This window comes from Alternaria novae-zelandiae, assembly GCF_023758075.1.
Source record: "Alternaria novae-zelandiae strain BMP 2774 chromosome Unknown scaffold_21, whole genome shotgun sequence".
Lineage (NCBI taxonomy): Eukaryota > Fungi > Ascomycota > Dothideomycetes > Pleosporales > Pleosporaceae > Alternaria > Alternaria novae-zelandiae.
Genome location: NW_026056981.1, coordinates 418,246 through 441,016, shown reverse-complemented (window position 1 = coordinate 441,016; position 22,771 = coordinate 418,246). Strand labels below are relative to the sequence as shown.

General features: G+C 52.8%; 6 protein-coding genes across 6 annotated transcripts; 3 read left to right on the top strand and 3 right to left on the bottom strand.

Moving 5' to 3' along the window:
* Positions 1-2,360: 2,360 nt before the first annotated feature.
* J4E88_008922 (uncharacterized protein) lies at positions 2,361-4,798 on the top strand (the record flags this gene model as incomplete). Its single annotated transcript, XM_049402529.1, has 6 exons — positions 2,361-2,479; positions 2,538-2,649; positions 2,703-2,819; positions 2,873-2,968; positions 3,025-3,277; positions 3,324-4,798. 6 exons carry the CDS (start codon positions 2,361-2,363, stop codon positions 4,796-4,798), a joined length of 2,172 nt encoding a protein of 723 aa, XP_049251766.1.
* Positions 4,799-6,136: 1,338 nt separating this feature from the next.
* J4E88_008921 (uncharacterized protein) lies at positions 6,137-7,585 on the bottom strand (the record flags this gene model as incomplete). The annotated part of the gene is made up of 1 exon (XM_049402528.1): positions 6,137-7,585. The coding sequence occupies one exon, from the start codon at positions 7,583-7,585 to the stop codon at positions 6,137-6,139; it is 1,449 nt and encodes a 482-aa protein (XP_049251765.1).
* A 1,184-nt stretch (positions 7,586-8,769) lies between these two features.
* On the top strand, positions 8,770-9,977 carry MCR1 (NADH-cytochrome b5 reductase; the record flags this gene model as incomplete). The annotated part of the gene is made up of 4 exons (XM_049402527.1): positions 8,770-8,814; positions 8,889-9,213; positions 9,266-9,471; positions 9,534-9,977. The coding sequence occupies 4 exons, from the start codon at positions 8,770-8,772 to the stop codon at positions 9,975-9,977; spliced, it is 1,020 nt and encodes a 339-aa protein (XP_049251764.1).
* A 6,933-nt stretch (positions 9,978-16,910) lies between these two features.
* Positions 16,911-18,339, bottom strand: J4E88_008919 (uncharacterized protein; the record flags this gene model as incomplete). The annotated part of the gene is made up of 3 exons (XM_049402526.1): positions 16,911-17,578; positions 17,626-18,253; positions 18,301-18,339. 3 exons carry the CDS (start codon positions 18,337-18,339, stop codon positions 16,911-16,913), a joined length of 1,335 nt encoding a protein of 444 aa, XP_049251763.1.
* Positions 18,340-19,502: 1,163 nt separating this feature from the next.
* Positions 19,503-20,666, bottom strand: J4E88_008918 (uncharacterized protein; the record flags this gene model as incomplete). The annotated part of the gene is made up of 3 exons (XM_049402525.1): positions 19,503-20,344; positions 20,397-20,549; positions 20,600-20,666. The coding sequence occupies 3 exons, from the start codon at positions 20,664-20,666 to the stop codon at positions 19,503-19,505; spliced, it is 1,062 nt and encodes a 353-aa protein (XP_049251762.1).
* A 195-nt stretch (positions 20,667-20,861) lies between these two features.
* J4E88_008917 (uncharacterized protein) lies at positions 20,862-21,716 on the top strand (the record flags this gene model as incomplete). Its single annotated transcript, XM_049402524.1, has 2 exons — positions 20,862-21,235; positions 21,284-21,716. The coding sequence occupies 2 exons, from the start codon at positions 20,862-20,864 to the stop codon at positions 21,714-21,716; spliced, it is 807 nt and encodes a 268-aa protein (XP_049251761.1).
* Positions 21,717-22,771: the final 1,055 nt, after the last annotated feature.

Sequence of the window (22,771 nt, the reverse complement as noted above, 5' to 3'; positions counted from 1 at the left end):
GCACGGGAGGGAGGATTCGAAGAGCTAAGCCCCTCGGAGATTTCATGCTGTGGATAGCGTCACGGGTAGAATGGTGGCTTCAAATTCTTCCATTGCGATTTGCGTTACCTTTTGAGCGGTGAGGACGCCCATGTTGGCCTAAGAAGCCAACATCGGTCTGGTTTAGTATTGAGGAAACGGACACTACGAAGGGTTGCTTTTTCGAACGATGCCCTGGACAACAAAGGGCGCTCGACTGATCCTACTATTGTGTCTTGTGCATCTACAATAGCAAACCTAAAGCGCCCTTTAGTCTTGGGTACATTTGGGGAAACAATGAGCTGCTTCGTACCAGGCAATCCAGCTGTTGGTGGGATGCACAACACTTCAAGAGCCAATATAGCGGCCCTTATCCGAGTAGTTGTAGATTGAGACATGTGCATGATTGCCATTGTTGGTGGACTTGGCCCAGGAACTCATCTTCCAGCACGATATCCAGGAATGAATGCCCGCTTTTCGGGTAGCCATCGTACCAGCATCCTGGGATATCGCGTGGCAGTCGCTAGTAGGGATCGCTTTCAGGCCGCCCAGTATCATGACTCCGGATGCACCGGACTATCTGAATGCCATTATCCGAATAAGTCTAGATGTCGTTGGTGGTGGGGAGATTTGCCAAAGAAACGACGAGAGTAAGCGCCGATAACGTGAGAGCGGGGTCGCTTCGGTTGGGTGTATACACAAAAGCTATCGGCGCAGAGTGGGGCACCGAGTATGTTAGACACCTTCTTCAGAGCCATGCCATTGCTCGTCGACTATTGTAGCGTGCCCTGCGCATGAATTTGTGTTGGTTCCAACGTCGCCGATATACTCAGCATTTTGTGTAGTTGGCGTCGAAAGGCACGTTCCGATCGGCCACAGACCTGTGTGCATGAGTTATGCAGGCCGTAGCTGCAGCCTCCTGTCAGTCATCTAAGAGATTGTACCTGTCGGTTAGACAAAGGCCGAAAGAATGTCCTGTGCTCCACGGCGCTTATTAGCAAGCCGCCTTGAGCGCGGCTAATGTCAAACGCGGAAGCGGCGCAGGTCGCACGAAGAAGGGCAGCTGGTGCCATTGTCAAGGTGGACATGGACCAGGTAGCTGCTTGTAGGCCAGACTAATGGGATTATTGAAGATACGCGCGGCGTGAGCTGTGGTAGGTTGGTGGGAGAAAAAATGTGTGCTTTCGTGTCCCAGTCGAAAAGTTGGGGATTCGATTGGCCAATCTAAGCATCCGAGCCCATGGTAGCCGGGGACGCTGATACGCTTGGGGAATCTGGAGATGAACTAGTGGAAGAGCGATACCGATGACGATCCTACAGATTTAGCAAGAAGAGGCTCTTGGGATGCCATGTGTCGACGGACCGTTGCGAGCAGGAAGTCATCACACCACGCAGGTCTTCATTTGATGCAAGGCCGCCACGTCGATGTCGATGGGGCCAGACTGGAGACAGAGCAAACGGTGGGAGGGCACCGTGACTGTGCCGCACACTTGTGCTGTCTCCAAGCACCTGATGGAGCCTTTTGAGGAAGGGTGCATTAGCGTCTCATGGAGGCCTGGCCTAGTCGTCTGCAGCAACGTTCGCCATGCGAGGAACTAATGCTGGGTGAATAGATGATGCCAAGGGGCTGCTTACCTACACATTGGAGGGCCGCGCAGCCGTTTGCTTTCCGCGGGACGGCATCAGGTAGGACAATGGATCGGAGGGGTTCGCACCAGCAGACGGAAGAAGGAGCCAGGCTGGTAGCGATGGCTGTTCTAGAGGATCCAGTGTCGTGTCTCTGGCACGCACGGCGCGGGATCGCTGACCATGCCCGCCATCTAGCGTGGGTTTGGGCGCTTAAGCTGCAGTGCATCCCTGAAGCTTAGCAGGACCCAGGGCGGCGATTCGTCTGCGGCCCAGTGGTGGTGGTGAACGGACAGGTGTTGTAAGCGGGCGTAGTGCACGGGCGGGCGAGCAGTTCGCTGCTGCTAGGTAGACGATTGACGCCGCCTGCCGCCTGTCTGCGCTGAGAGTCTCCACCGAGGCAGAGTCGCAGTGTTGAAACAAACAACGACACCTCTCTGCACCAAGCACCTTGAGCCTCTTCCCGGCAGCTGGCCTGCTCTGATAAGCCTCGTCCCGTCCTTCTTTCCTTAGACGCAAGCGCTCGCCCGCCGCCCACCCTTTTCGCGCCTTCCCTTCTGATTCGTGACCCGCCGCTCAGCCTCGCCAACCCCGTCGTCTGAGTGATAGGCAGCCCATCGCGAGACCACGCGCGATTGTTCCTTCCCACCGCAGCGTAGATCCGGCGCAGTCCTGGCGCAGCCTCTGTTGTGCCTTCCTCAAGAGCAGCGCGAGGCATGGCAACCGCGACGCAGCTCATGCCGTCACCGAGTGGCCTGAAGTCCATGTCGGCATTCAGCCCCTACACGGACTCGCCCAGCTCACCGGGCACCTTCGCCCATGTCTTCTCAAATAGGTGCGACGCCCTCGCTGCGAGAGCATTGGCGACTGCCCGCTAACATGGACTCCCCAAGATCCTCAGGGCACACGTCCGACCACCTGCAACCACCGCCCAGCCCGTATCCGGCGACCGTCGACCCCTCGCCCGTCGACAGCAACGGCACAAGCCATACCGATCACACTGAGGTACGTCGCGTCGTGGGTGGATATACGAACGCGCGGGGCTGACCCCACTACAGATCGAAGACGATGCCCAAGTCAATCACCCAAGTGCAAGCGAAGATGGCATGAGCGATATCAGATCGCCGGGCACTGACGACATTGTGAGCCCGGCGAGCCAGGACGGGCCCGCAAAGGTATCATGCCAACCCTCCACCGCACCTGCCTGCAGTCATCTAACCTGTGACAGCCCCATACCCATAAGCTCAACACCGCCGTGCGCAGGGCTGACTCGGACGATGCCCCGCCGTCTGTCATCCATGCGCCCGACACCTTTAAGCAATTCGTGAGTGCCCTTCTGTTATGGTTGCACTACATGGCTGACGTGTGAACCAGAACCAGAACCGGATGACGTCTGGCGGGTCGTCGAGCGCAAACACGTCAGATAACACCGCTGTCGTATCGCCGTCAACGCCTGAAGCCAACATGCTTCCAGATGTCGAGGACAAGCACACGTCTTCTGCCTACACTACGCCCATTGATACCGCCGTGTCCAACTCAGTTACCGACCGCAGCACGCCGCGTGCTCAGACAAGACAAGATTTCGAGGAGGACCTGAGGCGGCGTAGCGTTCGCAAAAGCGTTAATCTCGCAGGTACGTCGCAGTGCATCTCCGGAGGCACACGCGCTAACATGCACAGACATCGCCGAGTACGACGACCATGCTACCACGGATTCTTCTGCAAGCTCCGTCATCGAGCAGGATGACAGCCAGTCATCACAATCGCAAGACGGCGAGTCCATGTCCATCGGCACTCAAACGATGGGTCAGGCGATCCACGGCATCCAAGAGTCGGAGAAGGAAGTGGCTGCCCTGCGAAGCGCACTGGACGAATGCTGGACACTCTGCAACTCGCTGGCCAAGTTGAGCCAACATCACAGAACACGCATGTTCCACTACTCCGGTGGAAGCCCTGATATGCAGGAGCATGCCTGGAGAACGTGTTGGCGACTTTGCCAGAAGCTCTACGAAAGTAGAGAGGAGAACCCCTCCACGCAGATTCGACCGACACTGGAGCTTTGCCGCGACTTTTGTCAGGCACTATTCGACGTGCGTCAACGCGGCGACGAGGCTTCTGATTCGGTGCTCAGAGTCAGCTTTGAGCTAAACAACCATCTCTACAACGCACATGATCGCACGCTACCCGAGACATTCCGTGAACGCACCCTGGATTTCTACTTGACGTTATGCCATCGCTTAATGAAGCAGCGCACTTCACTTCCAGAAGAGACCGATTCACTGCTCCATGCATGCTGGTCACTGGCAGAAATGCTCTTCAGTCTCCGCCAAAACAGCCGGGATGGCAAGCCAGCCGACGAGGAACTGCTGGGCTCGGCAATTCAGGCATGTTGGGAGTTGTGTGACTTGTTCCGTGAAGGCTGGACGCAGGTGCGGCCTGATCGCGGCACTCCACGACCTACTCAGTATGCCTTCTCGGTCGGTCGCAGTTCCATGACACATCGCTCCCAGACGGCGTATTCGGAACGGTCTGGGCGGTCCTCCAGTGTCAATGAGTCGTATCACTCGGCTATTCAGTCAAGAAACGCGACGCCAATGCAGCCAGAGACACCAACGACCATATTCGATGACCGCGAAGAGTTCTCGCCCGCAGACGAGCCCAACGTGCCAAATATACTTGTTCTCGGCCCAGAAGCTGGCATGACACGTACTCATGATCGCTGGTCATCCGCCTCCTCCAACCTTTCCACATACTCTGACGCCTCACAACATACTTCCTCTACCGCCACCGCTGGTCGAGAGGATGCCAATCTGGTCCGCCTGAAAGGGCTGATCATCAAGGCAGCCATCAACACAGGCTACAACCGCCAGATTCCCCTCCCAGACTTTATTCGTGCCTTACCGTCCAACAGCTTCGGCGCCGAGACGTGGCAAAGCCAATTGTTCGAGAGCTACCGAAAACTTGTTCTTGCAGACCCGACCCTACGAAGCGTTCACACTCAACCACTGCGCAGGCTGACGGCACTTGAGATTGGACGATCGGTGCAATGGCTGGGCCGCAGCGAGTCATTCAAGTGGCTGCGCGAGCTCTATCGCTTCGTCTTTGGGGCTTATCCTGAAGATACCAGTCAGCGCAACCTCATAATCAACGCCTAACGCACTTTACGCATGGACCTTTCTCGTTTCGGCTCTTGGACACTTTTTCAGATCATGGGTGTTATTTGGATGGGCACTTTTCTTCTATTTCCGCCATATACCCCCAACGCTCTCTTCAGTGCGCGTATCATTCGGTCCCAGCATAGTTTCATCGCATGTTGTAGATTACGGATCCTGCATATTCGCTTCTGTGTATACCTTCTTACTATCTCTACTGCTCTCATGACGCCTATTGCTAAGTTTACGACTTTGATACTATATACGAATAATAACCCATTCTTACCGACGCAAGCTTGGAAGTACAGAATGACGAAGTGATGAGAGCTCGCCAAGCTAGTGTTAGAGAACACCAGCGTGAAGCAACACCAATACTGGACTACGAAACTTCCTTGTTTGCTCTTTGGTTAAAATGGAAAAATTGTCGAGTTCGCGAAGTGGTGAGTCCTGCGGACGAACACCGAGGTGTCTTTTCATTCTCTCCTCTGGGTCGGGCCCCTATGTCGGTCTCACAGGTATCTCAATGTAGGAAGTGAGCCACGGAACGAGTGTATCAGTAGCGACTAGATTTCTTCGAATAGGCTGTTTAACAGCTCTCAACCAAGTTCAACGTTTCTCCATTCCACTTTTTACCTAGGTCCCCATCCCCACCCACCACCGCCCATGTACGGCGACCTATACCTATTCCACTGACCTCCACGTCCATACCAGTGGTCTGTGTTGCGATTAATACCATTATCCGGGTCGTAGTTAAACCAACTACTGCGAGTGCCTGGTAAACGGACGCTGCCATGAACATCGGGCTGTCTGATGGGGGCAAGATCTCGGCCGCCGTTAGGAAGCTCGTGATATGGTGTATTGCCATATGGAAGATTTCCTCGTCGAGAGGGATAGTAACCTGAGGGCATGGTTGGTTTGTTTTAGGTGCTAGGAGTCAACTCGGTATGACGGTGGTAAGACTCGAGGCCGTAAAATTATGTGTAGAGGGTTGAGCACAGGGCTGTTACTTTTGCTAGCGTAGATTTGGATACGTTGGGCTTATTTTGTTTTCTGTATGCTGCGTATTGTTATCGGTGAGAATGCAAATGCATGCAGCGGCGGAGACTTTATATCCTTAAGCGGTGATTGAACTTGCACTTGACGGGTCAGAAAGTGTGACAAAAGGTAGGGACAGCGTAGTCTGTCTTGTTGAAGGGACAGCGACATGTACCCATAATTATACTTCACGACAGCGTATCGAGGGATGTATAGCTATTCTCAACGTTTGGTCGCATACATGCGCGCCGTTTCCATCCTTGTCCCTTCTCCTTCACAGATACCGCCAACAGTGCCTTGTACCGCCTATCGTTCACTCTCCGCATCCACCCATTTTTTCTCCTTCTGCTTCTCCTCGCGCATCAAAGCACTACCGCAGTCATGCAGACCCCGCGTTAATGCCTTGCGATGCGATTGACTCAGCGATGACAGATTTGCATCCTCTGCGAGCGCCTTCTTGAAGTAGTCTCTCATGTGAAGAAGCTCAGCACCCTGCCAGCTATCATGAAAGAGCCTCTCTCCTTGCCATGGCGGTCGCCGTGCGCGAAAGGCCTTGTCTTTTACTTTCCTCAAGTTAGCTTTCTTGTCATGCTCGGCGGCAGCTTCCTCAGCTCTTTCAGTAAGCACCTCTTCTTTCTTCTCAGAGTCTACTTGCAGACCCGCAAACTCCCTCTGAAGCTGGTCAACAGTCGCCCAAGAGCTCTTAGAAAGACTGGTGTCATCTTTCTCGTAGCCTTCTGGACTCGCCCAGCATGAGGGCGTGTAGAAACGGGAGCTTCGACTGTAAGTGGGCCGGGTGCGGCTCCGCTCCATGACTGTGTGCTCGTGGTGTGACATCGTCGTAGCTGGAGTGTAATCGCAAGGGAGGATGGTGGCTTGCGCGTCGATACTGACTGATTTGCGAGGGGGAGAAGCGGACTGTTGTAGAAAATCAGCCGCTAAGTTGACTAGAGGCAGCGAAAGAGATATCCTTACTTGTTTTGTGTCCCCTTGGAGTAAGCCTTTAGACCTGCTCACGGCTTCTGCGACAGCTACTGTGGTGGCGCTTCTACTGGTTTTTACGATCTTGTCGAAGCGGTTCCTGGGTGTCGACCTTGCATCTGCTAGCCTATTGTTGACTCCTTCCATCTCTTTTAGATTCATCTGATCGACATCCAGCGGTTCGTTGTCGTCTGAAAATGAGATCTGTTGAGACCTCCTCTTCCACCTGCGCTTGACCTTCTCCCAACTACCATCAGAATCTTCTTCTTCCTGGGGCGTAGGCTCCGAGACAGTCTCTATCACCGGCGATCGTGATGTCAATCCCACCTCTTTCGAAGCGGGGTATTCTAAATATTGACAGCCAGGCACCTTCCAACATTCGTCTCTTGCTAGTTCCCAGAGATATAGTGCCTCGTCGACTCCCCACTCCTCAGCCATGTCGAAGTGTTCATCTCGTAGATTCTCCAGGGTCGCAACAAGTCTCCAACAATCGAGTTTTGCCCTCTTCCACCGACCTGTGCAATCCTTGTGTGACATCCAGCCTAGATCATCGATACCATTCGTACGTAGCTCTGGCCCTGCTTTTGAGGATTCGAAGATACCACCACGGCGAGCTAACGCAAATGTCGCGAACTTTACTTCACCAATGCGAGCCTCTGTGATGCAGACTGCGCAGACTGAAAGTGCTGAGTCGGGGATAAGATTCGGTGCATAAGTATAGTTGTGCTCGCATGGTTGCCGCATCGAAGCTAATGTCGGAAACTGCGAAGCCATGTCGACGCGATTGAGAGCTGTGTGCACCGGCAGTAATCCCGGCTCCGGCCAGTAAATAAATCGTAGTTCTTCGTGGGGATTCGATTGCGACCAGCGGTCTGAGGGCGACAGTTGATGGTTCGCCTAAAGAGCTCTAGCGACCCAAAAAGTATGCGAAACGCACTCGTTCGAGAATAGGCGCCTAAAGTTGCTCAAGTCCACATAGTTGGAGAAAAGCTGTACATTTGTACCGGAGGTGAATAAAGAAACAGCGAAGAAAGGGTCGTAGTTAAGAGATCTGTGGCAGCCGAAATGACATAGTAGGGTCCGACGGTCACTGTGAGCTGGCTGGACCGAGCTTCTCCCCTTCACTTGTCGCCAGGGTCCAGTCTGTGCCATTAAGGACACGCGGTCTCTACCATTGCAGATCCGATTGCTCGCTGTTTCTACTTTCTGTAGGCTTCTGAGGGGCGATGTTCAGAGCGACCAGAGTCGAAAGGTGCGGATTCAGACGTATTGCGTGAGCAGCTGACCCATTGTGAACAGCACAATGCGACAATGTCAACCTAGTCCGTCCGGTATTGTTAAACATGTAACTCGCGAATAAATATCGTGTTGATGGCGATTCCGACACAGGCTTCCGCGAACGTGGCGCGACAGGTCCGGGTTACGTGTTGGGGCATCTGCGATGTGATGCCTCGCCATGTTGCTTGCAGTCCTGCATAGCCGACAGGATCTCCAGGGGCCTCGTCAGTCAGCATCTCGTTGCGAGATGGCTAGTATGTATGTTGTTCAGTTGAAGCTTAGTGCCGCGCATTATGTCCATTTCTCGAGGTGCCGAAGAAACGTGCTCAATCTATCGCTGATGGATCCCGGGCGGAGCGGTCTTTCTCTTCCTCTACCATAGTTGTTGTTTGGGGTGCAGAACACTGCTGTAGGATTTTCTGTAGACAGTCTCAGCGACATTCAATCAGACATGATGAGCATAGCATGGACTGTCGCACTACTGTTGAAGTGTTGAAGATGCACTAGGAGACGGATGAGGGTTGAGTTCGGACGGGCCGGCAAAAGGGCGATGACGTTTACTGCTTGGCGCTAGCGTACGATGAGCTCCATCGTTAGCACCTGCACCCGGATAACGCTTGTTCTTCCAGACACCTCAATTCTATCCTCATTCCCCTCCTCTCATACCAATTCGTCTCGCCATGTTTGCCAGACAGGTATTCCGCCCAGCCAAGACGCTGCACCAGGTACGCGCTCACATTTCCGTCTGATTTGAGATTACAAATCGCCAATGTCAGTTTTGGAGGTTGACAGAAAATAGCAAGTCCGCCGTTACGCATCTGAGGCGCCCAAGAGCGGCAACAATGGCATTCTCTACACGGGTATCGGCGCTGCCGGTCTCGCCGGTGCCTACTTGTTCATGAGGGGCGGCGACGCGCCGTCAGGGCAGAAGGGCAATGCGCCGCCATCAGAAGAGGCCAACAAGATCCCCTCTTCCACCGGCGCCGTCAAGAAGGCTTTCACTGGAGGCGACCAGGGCTTCGTGTCGCTTGCGCTAGAGAACATCGAAGTCGTCAACCACAACACCAAGAAGCTGCGCTTCAAGCTGCCGGAGGAGGACATGGAGAGCGGATTGCCTGTCGCATGTATGTCTATCAGCAGAATGTCTCCATCACCGCACATGCTGACTGAACATAGCGGCCGTTATTACCAAGTACAAGGGCCCCGAGATGCAGAAGCCAGTTATCCGACCATATACCCCGATTAGCGACGTGGACCAGAAGGGCTCCGTCGACTTCATCATCAAGGCCTACCCCAACGGCCCTATGTCTCAGCACATGCACAACATGGAGCCAGGCCAACGGCTAGACATCAAGGGACCTATCCCCAAGTTCCAATGGAAGGTACGAGCCTCTTCGATATCCTAGCTGTGAAACAAGCACTAACATCGATGTCTCTTTCACAGCCCAACATGCACGAGCACATTGCCCTGATCGCTGGTGGCACCGGTATCACACCCATGTGGCAAACCGCACGACACATCTTCCGCAACCCCGAGGACAAGACCAAGGTTACGCTCATCTACGGCAACGTTTCAGAGGAGGACATTCTGTTGAAGCGCGAGTGGGAGGAGTTGGAGAACACATACCCCCAGCGCTTCCGCGCTTTCTACGTTCTGGACAACCCACCTGAGTCATGGCAAGGCGGCAAGGGACACGTCACTAAGGAGCTCCTGAAGACTGTTCTGCCTGAGCCCAAGGAAGGCGAGAAGATCAAGCTGTTCGTATGTGGACCACCAGGCATGTACAAGGCTATCAGCGGAGGCAAGAAGAGCCCGTCCGACCAGGGCGAGCTTGACGGAATGCTGAAGGAGCTTGGCTACAGCAAGGACCAGGTCTACAAGTTCTAGACGTGTGTATATATAAAAGTGTACGATACCTGGTAGTATGTGCCATGGAACAAATTCGCAAGAGCGAATGTAGACATACAAAGACGCGGTTTTCGCTTGTCACCCTGGCCCAACACTGCTTCCATATGATATTGCAAAGACAGCAAACGGCACTGTGGTCAAATCTGTCGGTCTCACAAACACGCTCGATACAAAAGGAAGAAAGTCATTTCCATCGTACTTGAATGTGTCAGCTTGGCTGACCATAGCATCAGTCAGTCTATTTCCGCTTACAGGTGATTGGGTCGGCGCCAGCAACCGTGGGGACCTGCCCTGATCAAATCGTGACGTTTGGAAACAGTTTCAGACGGAGGATGTCTTGCAAACGTAGACAACGCCTGCTGCCGACATTTTCGTGCAACCAGAACCCAAACAAACATCTCTTGTTGCGTAGGCGCCCATTGGTCCAATTCATCGACGACTTGTAACTGTACGACGACCCCTACCGGTTCAACAACCGGTCTTACTCAGCACTGATCCCCCAGGCGACACGAACTGCAAGATGGGTGTCACAATATCCCACACAGCCTTCTCCCCACTATCCATGATATCGACAGTCTTCGGCTTCATTTCCTTCACCTTCACGCTCGCCACCTTGCTCAAAGTCTCCTGGTCGAATTTATCGACCTTTAATGCCGCACCAGAAGAGATCAAAAACATCTTGTCTAGTTTGAAGCAAGCACTATTGGAAGAAAGAAGGCATTTGAGAAGAGTGAGAAAGAGACTGAGAAACGTAAAGAGAGACCAAAGCCACGGTCCCAGCGCAAGAAGTGATTCCGAAGAGTATCACGGCGGGTACAGCAGTGGCAAGCCCGGGAACGAAAATCGGAAGAGAAGCAGACGAGGGAGGGGCGGCGGCAAACGAAGGACCATGCACTTCGACCGCGACATGCAGAGTATGCGCTCAAGCGGCGAAGAAGAAGCATTAAGTGTAATGCGCGTCACCATCCGCGACCTCATCCAAAAGTTTCGGGATCTTGAGTATCCCTTTCTAAAACCAGAATACCAATCTCAGGACTCGGCGCAATGGTCTACTCAATCTTCGCCCTTTCCATCTGAGAAATCGCCATATGCAGCGCAATACTACCCGCACTCCGATGACGATGATTCTCCCCCAGCTAGTCACATGCGCAATAGCAATCGTCTGGGTTTGGAATACGCCAACTGCGATCTTCAACGGCGTTGGTTGTGGGTGCGCAGGAAGGCTGATGTAATTAACCTTAGTACGGTGTTGAGTAGAGTGGAGGGTAGGCAGACGGCGCATGAGGTGGGCCAGGTGTTTAGTATGGTGTCAGATATTGGGAGAGATGTTGAAGATTTGAGAGGGGTACTTGATGGGGTGGAGGCTAGGTTGAATAGAGTTGTGGGGATAAGACGCGTGGATTAAGATAAGAGAGGATTGGAAGGGACTGTGTTGGAGAGATAAGATACATGGATCGGATGTACCATGGTAGACATATTCGCTTCAAGCGACCTCTCCCATACGGGTTTCGCGCACATTACATCACTGACCCCGCCATGAAACGACTGGTATCCTCCATAAGATATTCGCCATCCCTCGGCCTCTCATCACTAAAGCCTAGAAATAAGACTTCCAGGATCGAGAAGATCAAGCCAAGCCGTCGCTATGGACGATGCCCAGAGCCCTCCACCACCATACTCACGGGGGCTCAGTCCCTCGCTTTTCTGGAACACGCCAATTGTCAGCACCCTAAATTCCCGCGATACCCCAGCAGAACGCAGAGGAAGTGCCATTCGCGTAGCATATTGGCTCGCACGCGAAGGCGGTGGACCAAATGACCATGATGAGGTATACGCCCAAGAAGACTCTGAATTGCAGGACGGACATGATGGCGACGGCCCCGAAGAAGAGGCTGAGCTTTTGGGAGGCGAGAGTTCGGATGGTGGAGTGCGTGTGTCAAATGCATACATCGAGAATAACGAAGACGCACGTGGTTTCGAGATCGAACGGCGGAACGGCCTTGAACCGCACGGTACCCTTGACAAGACGATTGAACTGCGAGAAGGCGAGATTGAAATTCTACACGCTGATGTCGGAACAACACGGGGTCGACAAATACATCCATTCGCACTATGCGGCCGCATACTACCGAAGCTGCCTTGTCGCCTTAAGAAACGAACCTGGTCAATGTGTATCAAACACCTCCTTAACATGAACCCTGGCTTTTGTCCCGGAGCTTTCGCTATACGTCATGCCGAAACCAAGCCACTCTACCCGCCTCACGAAGATCAGCACAAGTGCCCACACTGTGGCATTTCGATCAAGTTGTCTTACCCCCAATCATACTATCAAAACTGGCCGACGTACCAAGGGCTTTCATGTTCCTTTATACTCGAATCACACCTACCGGCTAGCGCAAACTATGGATCTGAAAGGCGTAGCTGTCTGATTTGTTGGGAGTACGAGGGTGTATGGGCTGGAGCTATGAACGACGATGAATGGGGAAAGCATATGAGACGCCACTTTCAAGACGATGGGTATTGGGTTTGTGAGATGGAAAATAACCGAAGGTTTATGATGGAAAAAGGGGATTGTAAGGCAAGGAAGTGCAAGGCGGTGCATAGCTGAGGTGAGGGTTTGTCACATCACTTGATTGAGAGTATGAACTCTGGAAGGGAAAGGGCACGTCAACTCAAAAAGACACTGAAGACACTAGAGCCTACATCAATGCTAGGCTACCTATCTTGCATATCTTTATGTTGATGTAGTCTGCAGAACTGTTCAGTCTTTTTCGTGTGTAAGGTGGGGGCACGCTTCTACCGATATAAACGCTGTGTCAAGGCTTACTTCGCGTCCTCTCTATCTCTATACAATGTCACATCGTTCTATCTAACCTCCGCTACACATCTTCACGTGTACTAACGACTGAGTTCACTGCACAACCACCTACAATACATTCGTTCCGCGTCCAACGCTCTTCACTAACAATACGGCGTATAAAGTCTTTCGCAAAAGCCCCTTCTTACTCCTAACACTCCAACATCCAAAGCAAAACTCCTCTTTTACTATACTCAAGCCAACCAATCAACACAACACAACACATTATCCTCAAGCCCTATTACCCAGCAAACCCCACAGAAATGCCACGAGACCCCTTCGAAGACTGGAGAAGGAACGCGGAATACTTCAGACAACACCAGCAAGATCAACAGTTTCGTTACAGCGGACAGCAAGACTTTCCTCGGGGACCTCTGCCTGGTCCGCGATCGCAGTTTCCTGGCTTATTCCCCCCGGGCTCATCATCGTATGGACCGAGAGGCTATCCCGGAGGAGGCGGACCGGGCTACGGATGGAGCGCGACGGGAAGGTGGTTGGGGCCTGGACCTCCGAGGTAGATGGGAAGTCGAGGGGTTAAAAGGAAATGAGATGTGATGAGGCCTACATGTTTGTAGGTTTTACTTGGACAGTGGAAAGCAAGAAGAATGCTTTGTTATGCAAATAATATGGAACTAAGTCATTTTATGCTTCTCTCGTTCTCGAAACTCGTTGCTACTGTGAGATTCTATTCATGTGGAGGTCGTTCTTTACTTACCTAGGTAGCTTCTCTTCGTGACCCTCAAGAGCGCTCAATATCTGTAGTCATCTTCAACCCGTCATCTTAGTGTTGCGAGATTACTACGTTGTCCTTCCAGTTCACTCTGCTAGTAAGAATATTGAAGGAAGGGAAACACGTTGTTGGATATCGAGCAAACGTGCTTCGAATAGTCAAGCATCGTATACGGCTCCATTGAATATCCCGACGTGTCCGTACGAACACAAGGCACCGTGTCAAGTACTGTTTGAAGCAGCCCTTGACGATCTGACCCGAGTACGTGGAGAGCTACGAGCATACAACTGGCTACATGTTTACAACACACCTTTCGCCAGCAGTGATTATGATTCCCTTGAGCGCTGCAATATTGAATGAGGACAGGCATATATATCGCGGCTGCGATACTTCCCTTCTCTTCTTCATATCGCAATCCACAGTACACAAAGCAAGCAACCAAGCCAGCATACAATTTACTCCATCGACCGAAGTCTCGTTACTCATACCCAGAAAGCAACCACACATAGCGACACCAAACTCACATTCAGCCACAGTACGCCTACCTTCCCAGGTAGCCTTCCAGCGACCAAAAAATGCCCATCAACCCTTATGAAGGCCGAGCTGCTTATCCCCGCCACAACCTGAGTGAAATGCCAAGGCAGGGTCTCAGACTTCCTCCCATGATGCCGGGATTCCGAGGGGATAGAGGAGACTTTAACGGGACGAGACGACTACCCCGTATGAACACGCGGGGCCAGATATGGGTGAGAGATCCCAGGAGCATCATGGGCGGCACTTGGAATTATGGTTGGAGGTGATGGAGTGATGGACTGTGAGGAGGCAGGAAGAAGAGAAAGGAATGAGTTCTGGACGTGTGGTGAACCGAGGAGGAGGATGTATGTAACTTAGCTTGAATGAGTTTATACACACCTGCATTATCTGAATGTCTACCTTTACGTGCTTCGAATCTACTGATCCTGTCTCACCAAAATATCGCGTTGTATCTATTCTAAGAGCTGCCTGTTCAAACCAAAGTTGCCAACAAAGCGGCCCTCGGTGATTTCAATGAGAGACATGTAGAGCTGTTAACATACACGTAGCTGCGACGTACCTCCCGCGAGCAGTCATCACTGTCCTCTTCCATGCTGCGGTATTGAAGAAGCCAGGCGTATGAAACGTCGCGGCGATGTTTCTCTTACCTCCCTCATGCCACAGTCCACAGTCCATAGTCCACGATACCCAAAGCAAGCCACTAAGCAATCATAGAAGTCCCTTGATCTACCAAAGCCTTCTACCCCATACCCCATCCCTAAACAACACCTACAGATAACTACCACCAAACAGCCATCAAGCTTCAACACATACATCTCGCAACCGAAGATGCCCAGTCCATACGAAGTACATTATCGAAGCGACAGACTATTTGAACTACCAAGGAATGCCTTCAGACTTCCTCCCATAATCCCAGAAGGCGGAGATCGCAGATATTACACCAGTAACCCGCAGCAGAGACGACTACCCAGCATAAATCCGCGGGGCCAAATATATGGTAGGACCTTCTACGGCGGGTCCACGTATTGGCATTGAGAGGCTGATGAATCGAGGGATTTGAGGCATCATGAGGAAACGAGAAGAAGAGAGATGAGTGTTGGACGTATGAGACACTGCGGAGAGAAGGATGCATGTAACTAAGCTTAGGAGAGTATACATCTATTCTCTGAAATATTTACTTCGTCGTGCTGATGAAACGATGTTCCCTTCTGGCCTATATGTCGTGGTCTGTTTTCTTAGAAAGCTGCCTGTCTATTCATTAGTCGCCATTTACCCGTTCAGAGCTCATCTTTGCAGCTAAGTATTTACCGATATTGTACAATTGTTGTACGAAGAAGCCATGAACAAGGCCAGGTCATACGCGGCCGAATCTCACTCAGCAAACTACGCGCGTTCCTTTCCTCAACATCGGAGTCCATTCAGACTCCCATGCAACTGCTCAGGCAGCTGAAACCATGCGAAACCTCATCTGCCAAGTACCCAAGACACGTCCTGCTCATCGTATCGGCGCGTAACAACGAAGAACGTGACAATGCAACGACGGCCCAATATACGACCGTCAATATACCCGGTACGGACCGTCTCAATCTACAAAAGGACATTCTCCGCGTTAGCGAAAGCGGAGAAGGGAGATGACGTCGTTGAGCAAAAAACTCCATCGAGAGCGTCGTTCGGTAGAAAACCCATCGCAGGGTCTGTTCCGCCTAGACCGCAAAGGAGCGCAAGCCTATGCATCCCTGTTCTTACTGCCCTCCCCACAACCTTCCAGATGCGTGATCATAACGGACGATGGGAACACCACAGGCCATGCGCCAGAAAGGCATTCTCATTCCTCCTCCAGACCAACAGCATCACGCGCCCACTGCCACGGCACCATGCATTCTCTCGCACACCCTCACACGCATACACAACACCCACCGCCACAGCTAGCGGTAATAATCGGCAGCAGCCGGTTCCAACCTCCGCCAAGAAGACCCTTTGTGGCTAACGGCCCCCTTCGCACCTTCGCGGCATTTTAGCAGCGAGCTTGGCAATAAGCTTAACAAGTTGTGCATGTGGCTCGTGATGTCTTGTGGATTTCTTGGTCGCCCTAGAGTGAGTGGGCCAGAGTGCTCCTGCGGGAAAGAGGGTCCTGCGCAGACGTGCAGGGAAGTGTACGTCATTGAAGGATTGCGATGGAGGCGATTGGGGAAAGGCGGAGATTGGATTAGGGAAGGGGTTCTTGACGGAAAGAGGTGATGAGGAGCGGGGATTGGCAATGGCGTAATTAACTCGGTTCTACTATTTTGATTTGATTTGTTCGGGCTTCATGATTTTGTCTGCTGCGATACTTTCCATAATGAGGCGGCCAAGATTTGGGATCGCTGCGTGGGTTTGTGATCTGCGGGGAATTGTCAGTCTCACCGCGCATTAATGAAGATCGGATGCTACTGCTGAGATGAGAACACGTTGGCAAGAGGATCGCGCAGGATGTTGGAGTTGATGTGTTGTTTGAATTAGATAATTTGGTGAACTTTCGACTCGCTATTCGCTACGCTAAACAGTGTCGCATATATCTTGTCATTGCGACACGAGGACATTTGCTTCATCTAAAGAAAGCTCTATGCTTTATGATGGTTGTCTTCGACACCAAAAACTCCGTGAAATGCGACGAATATTGGTATCCGCAGACGATGATGAAACCGACAAAGGAAATCGTAACCCAAAAATGAAAATCCGACAACAAGGAAAATCGAGCAGGAGGTTCTCATCTGTAACTCCTGATGCTTGGAATATTGCGCATTGTGTTGGTTTAAGCCATGTTGGCGGCGCCGTGCTTCTCATCCTCGTTCTTCTCAAACATCTTGTCCTCGAGCCACTTGGTGGCTTTGGCGCACTGTGCGTCTACGTATGTTGTCCAGAGATGGGCGATGGTGTATTCGACGACGAAGAAGATGGGGATAGCGAGGGCCCAGACGAACCAGTTGGTAGACCGGGGAATGTAGTGCTCGATGGCCTCGCCCTGGCCGTCCTTTGGCTGTTCGACGTGGTAAGGTGCGGTGCTGAATCCGTAGATCAGGCGCGCGAGGCCGACCTTCATGACCGTTCCGTGGGTAAGGTATACGGCGAAACTGTTGCGACCAACCCACATGAAGAGCTTGTTCGAGAACATGCTCTGCAGGGAAGGCGATAGCCAGATTCCAGTGACCATCAGATCCCATCCGATGGCTGTCCAGCGCTTGGGGTAGCTTGCCGCGCCTTGAGGAATGATCCAGTCTCCGATGTTCTTGAGCTGAACAGACCAAGTCGACCACTCCCAGTGCTCGCCGGGGTAGCACGCCACGTACCAGCCGAGGAGGATGAGGAATGCGGTCGCGATGCGGCGGGCCTTTACGCGGCTGTTGACGAATTCGCGGAAGCTTTTCTCGGAGCCGAGGTCGCAGAGAATGACACCGTAGAGGAATTGGCACTCGAAGGTTTCTAACGATGTCAGCTAAGAGTCAAGGAACTCAGATATCTATACATACCCTTTTCCGGGCTGGTGCGCATCCAGTACCACAGGAACAAAACCATGCAGGTGAAGAGGCGCATGCGGAACTTCATGAAAACGGTGGCGAACAAGAGGACGTAGATGAGGAAAGCACCCTGCAACAGAGGCAAGAGAGCCCACTGGTGATCGTCGTATTCGTTGTTGGCGCCGGACCATGAGGTCTGGAAGTTCTTGATCAAGCGTGGGATTTCCGTGTCAAGACCACCAATGTTGGTAGGGACGGAACGGCGGAACCAGTGGGAGTCGCTAAGGTGCGCAACCTCGAAAGCACCCAGCTGGGCAAAGAACCACGCAATGACCAGGGCAATAGTGGCAGGCATAATCAGCCTCGGTGGACGGCGGAAAGCAGATTTGCCCAGTGTCTCAAGCGCAGCTGGGATGTTTCCGGATTTGGCCTGTCGGAGTGGTTTGATGGCGCATACGTAACCGGTGAGGAAGGCAAACATTGTGACTCCGATACGGCCTTGGAACGGTAATCGGAGGAAAGGTAGCTGCAGTAGTTGGGGTGCTGCATTCTCGTTGTCTCGTGGCGACCACAGACTGTAGTCCCAAGCCCTGCATAAATGTGTTACGACGACCCAGAAGGAAGCGACTCCGCGAACACCCTATACATGTTAATAGATGTCTGTCGTACCATATCATAACTACACACCTCGACCCAGGTAACATTCTGGCGGTTGTTGGAAGCCATTTTGCCAGGACCAGCGGCGGGTTCCAGAGGACTAGCAAGGCTCGAGATGGTGGCGCGCGCAAGCGATAACGGGGCCTTTGCTAGGAAAGACATATGCATGCAGACGACTCAACGACTGATGGTGGGAAAACAGGCCCAAGAAATGATAGGAAGACCAAGAGAAGGAAGAAAAATGAGCGACAGTGACAGCTATAGAGGCTGCATTGGTGTGGGTTGGATCGAACCAAGAAGGAGGTTAAGTGGAATGCAAGGGTGCAAGCAAGTTCCCCCATGCAAAGACGGCATCTCGGATACGCTTTCTTGGCATGATAGAGATGCGTCGAGAAGGAATAGGGATTTTTGGCCGTGTAATTGGCGTTGGGGCTGAAAGGGGGAACAAGCGCCGAGCCAGCATGGGTGGCCGCGTAATATTCGTCGGTGGATGGTGAATAGACCCCACCGGTTTCAGGCCTTCAGTGTCTTGGCATCAAGCCTCTGCATGGGCAATTCGCTGTGGCGGTGGCCGACGACGCGCCAACCGGAAGCCGGCACTGCACTCAAGAAAACGAATATAGCGAGTGTGTTGGCACGGCTGTGGCGAGGGCGGGAAAGGTGCCTCAGGTTGCGCAGAGATGCCGGCGTGCAGAGTCGCATGCCCGCCGTGACATTGGACGTGTGGCGCAAAGTTCGGGCCCAACGCAGCGTCTGTACCCACCCTCCACGTTTGGTTGGCGGCTGACAGTGCAGGGCGGGATCGTCGACGTAGATTAGATGACAGCCGCTGTTTTGTGTGTTTCAACTTTCGAGGCCGCGCAATGTGTGTAGCGCGTATCATCGCCGTCTCCTAGCGCGCTGCGACGACGATGGCGTGCGTAGACGACGACGCGTTGGATTATGCGTGCGTGGGCGGCCGAAATGAGGCTCTTCAGCTTCGACGGTACAGGTGCTAGCGCTGGCGTCGTGACGAGCCACAGTTGTCAGGCCAAGCCCTCGAGGCTGCATGGGATTCTGACAACCCCCAAATACCATCCATAGCCGCCAACTCAGGTCCACGGGTACCTTGGGCTAAATGATTTGGGAGCTTGGCACCGTGTAAGATGAGCAGGTGAGATGCCTGATGTAATCTTACTACATCTTATCTATTTACTGATCTGCGAGGTCGCTACACAATGACCGCTTCAGCCCTAGTGGTTCTTCTCAACAATCTCCTTGGCAAAAGCTGCAAAGTCTCTCTTGTCGTCGACCTTGTCCCACAGGTTCGGCTGGGTGAACACTGCCAATGTGTTCCTCGCTACCTTTCCCCCAGTCGCCGCGCCTCTCACGAAGTGGGGAACGGCTTTGAACTTGCCCTGGGTGATGATTTCGAGCGCTTCGCCTGTTTGGAACGCGAGACAGTCTCGAGGTATGCTGACCTTTGTGACGTTTCCGGTACGGGAGTGGATGTAGAGACCCGCCTTGGGGTCCGGTGAGCGATCCAGTTCCTGTAGGGGCGAGAATGATGCACCTGTTTTTGGCGGATTGGTAGCCTCGTCGACGAACATGGCAGACGTCAGACCGGTCAGACATCCATGATCGAGATGGGTCGCACACCAGTCGTCCTCGTCACCGCTGGATGTATCGGGCGCGGGCGAGGGACTGGGGAAGTAGTGCAGCAGCCTGGCCTTGGTGGAGACACTTGTCTTGACTAGATGCTCGAGGTATCCCTTTTGGTAGCCATCAATGTTGGCTTCAGCGTACTTGTCGCAGGCACGAGCGACCAATGCGGCTATGTCAATGATGAGAGTACATAGCTCTCGGAAAGTCTCCTCGAAGCCTGGGAGAAGCTCTTGAGATGGCCACACATTTGGCGCGGTGTACTCTGGGAAGGAGGGGTACTTTTCAGCAACCGTCTTCTGCTGCTCTTCGAATCCGCCGGCACAGTTGACGTAGTAGGAGCCCTTGAGAGTGTCGTATTTGCCATCTTTGAGCGTCTCCTTTCCGCAAGACCAGCCAACTAGCCACTTGGATGCTGGAGATTCGAGCTTGACTAGTGCCATGTCAGTAGTCTTTCAGATGTACAATTAATTAGTGGCGCTTACCCAATTCGTGCTCTGGTAAGTTTCCAAGAGCAGAGGCGTACGATAGTAGTTTATGTCGCAGCTCATGGAACTTGGACGGGAGATCCTTTACCACAATGATTCCCAGGCTAGACGAGCCAAAGGCCTCTTCAAGTAGCGAGAAGTCTACATCATCTGGAGCATTATCAGCCAAGCTGAGTCACAACCATACAGCTACCACTCACTATTCTTCAGGGCGTCAAGACCCACGGCGACGGCGCTCTGGTTGACTGCAGCATTAGCGTTGGCCATGTTAGTCGTCTAGCAAGATAGGTGTAGATGATGGTTTTCACTACGTAGTACTGCGACTTTATCGTGATGTTGTAGTGCGCGGTTGGTCTGATCTGGTCCGCACCTCGACTGCACCTGCCTGATTTGCTGCAGCCTCGGCCAGCTCCGATCTCTCACCTCCGACGCCTGATTGCGACTACCAACAACGCCATCGCCATGCCCAAAGCCCTCCACTTCAAAGGCGACAAGAAGGTCAAGAAGCGCAGAAAAGCTGCCGACCCCTACGACGCCGACGAAAAACCCTCGAAGCAACTCACCACGAGCGCGCCTGCCGAAGCGGAGCATGACGACTCTTGGGTGAGCGCAGATGCGCCGAGCGACATCACAGGTCCGGTAGTCATTGTGCTGCCCACCGACACGCCGAGCACGTGTCTGGCATGCGATGCCAACGGGAAGGTCTTTGCGAGCGAGCTGGAGAACATTGTCGACGGCGATGTCGCGACGGCCGAACCCCACGATGTGCGCCAGGTCTTCGTCGCGAATCGCATTGCCGGCACAGAACAGCTTAGTCTGAAGGGCCATCACGGAAGGTAAGGAATCACGACATGGATGGAGCTGGCACCGCTAACCTAGTCCAGATATCTGAGCTGCGACAAGTTCGGCGTCCTCAGCGCAACCGCAACCGCCATCTCCCCCGAAGAGACCTTTGTCGTCATCCCTGTGCCCGACAATCCCTCTGCCTTCTCCCTCCAGACTGCCCGCGACCTGTTCCTCACCATCGACGAATCCTCCTCTAAGGGCCCAGAGCCACGCGGCGACGCCGAACACATAAGCTTCAGCACTACTTTCCGCATCCGCATGCAAGCCCGCTTCAAACCGCGAAACAAGGCAAGCAAGGAAGAAAAGGCCAATGTCAAAATTAGTCGCAAGGAGCTCGAGGACCAGATCGGCCGGCGTCTGAACGATGCTGAGGTCAAGAAACTGCGAAAGTCCAGAGTCGAAGGCAACTTCCATGAGACAGCCTTGGACATGAAGGTCAAATCTAGTCACGACAAGTATGCCAGCATGTGAAAACCTCCAAGTATCAGCCACGATGCCTCAGAGTAGCAACAAAGCGTTGCGTCGCTGCATGGTGCCGCAATGACACCACAAGTCGCCCTTGGCGTCCACAAGCAACGGCAGCACCCGCGTCACACCACACTCTGCATATACCCGATCCTATGGCTGCGACACTGCAAGGCCGCGTAGCCTTTATGCGCCACGATCTGGAACTGGTTTCGAAACGTCACCCGCCACACCTTGTGGCTGGGCGTCCGTCTGGGCAGCGTGCGCCTCAGCACCCGAAGCCTCAACATAGATGGACCACTGTGTTGTCTCAACAATACACAGCGGACTGCCAATAGACCTCATGCGGCCAGTATGCTTTTCATTCTTGGCAGACCGTGTATTAATAACAAAGGAATTCAACACATCTTCTGCAGTCCCTGTATGTGTTCCTTGGTTGTCTCCTCTTTCCTTTTTCTTCTGGCCGCTTTTTGTCGGATGACGCGATGGTGACGCGTCTGAAATTATGTGTGATATCCGACTTGGGTGAAGTATGTTTGGATGACTTACTAGCTGGAGCGGACGATCCCGCATTATCATCTCGGTGTCAAAGTAAACACAACTGGAGAGCATACATCAAGACATGGTTTGGTGGTATAGCAATTACTATACACGTTTACTATTGGCGTAAACTGCGGGTGGTTTTGCTTGCTGCTACACCATACGATAAGCTGGCTTTTTGATTCTTGGACTGACTGGAGCCCTGGCACGAGAAGCATCCTAAACGAGGCCCAAACCGAGGTTGCACCACATAGAAGAAGAAAACTGAACAGGTCTGCAGACTACATTAGGACAAAAATTTGCAAAGTAGGTAACCTAACATCAACGTAGGCTCTAGGCTGTTTAGTCTTTTTCTTGCATAGAGAGTATAATTAGTTCACTTCTCCCTCCGATTGTACATTAGATCAAACGACTTTCGAAGAACCACGCCAAGACCCTCGTTTTTGTCAACCTGTTCTCCTGCGGCAGTATCCCGCCAGGAGCGTTGTCATCGCCCCGAGACTACTACATATACTAACATG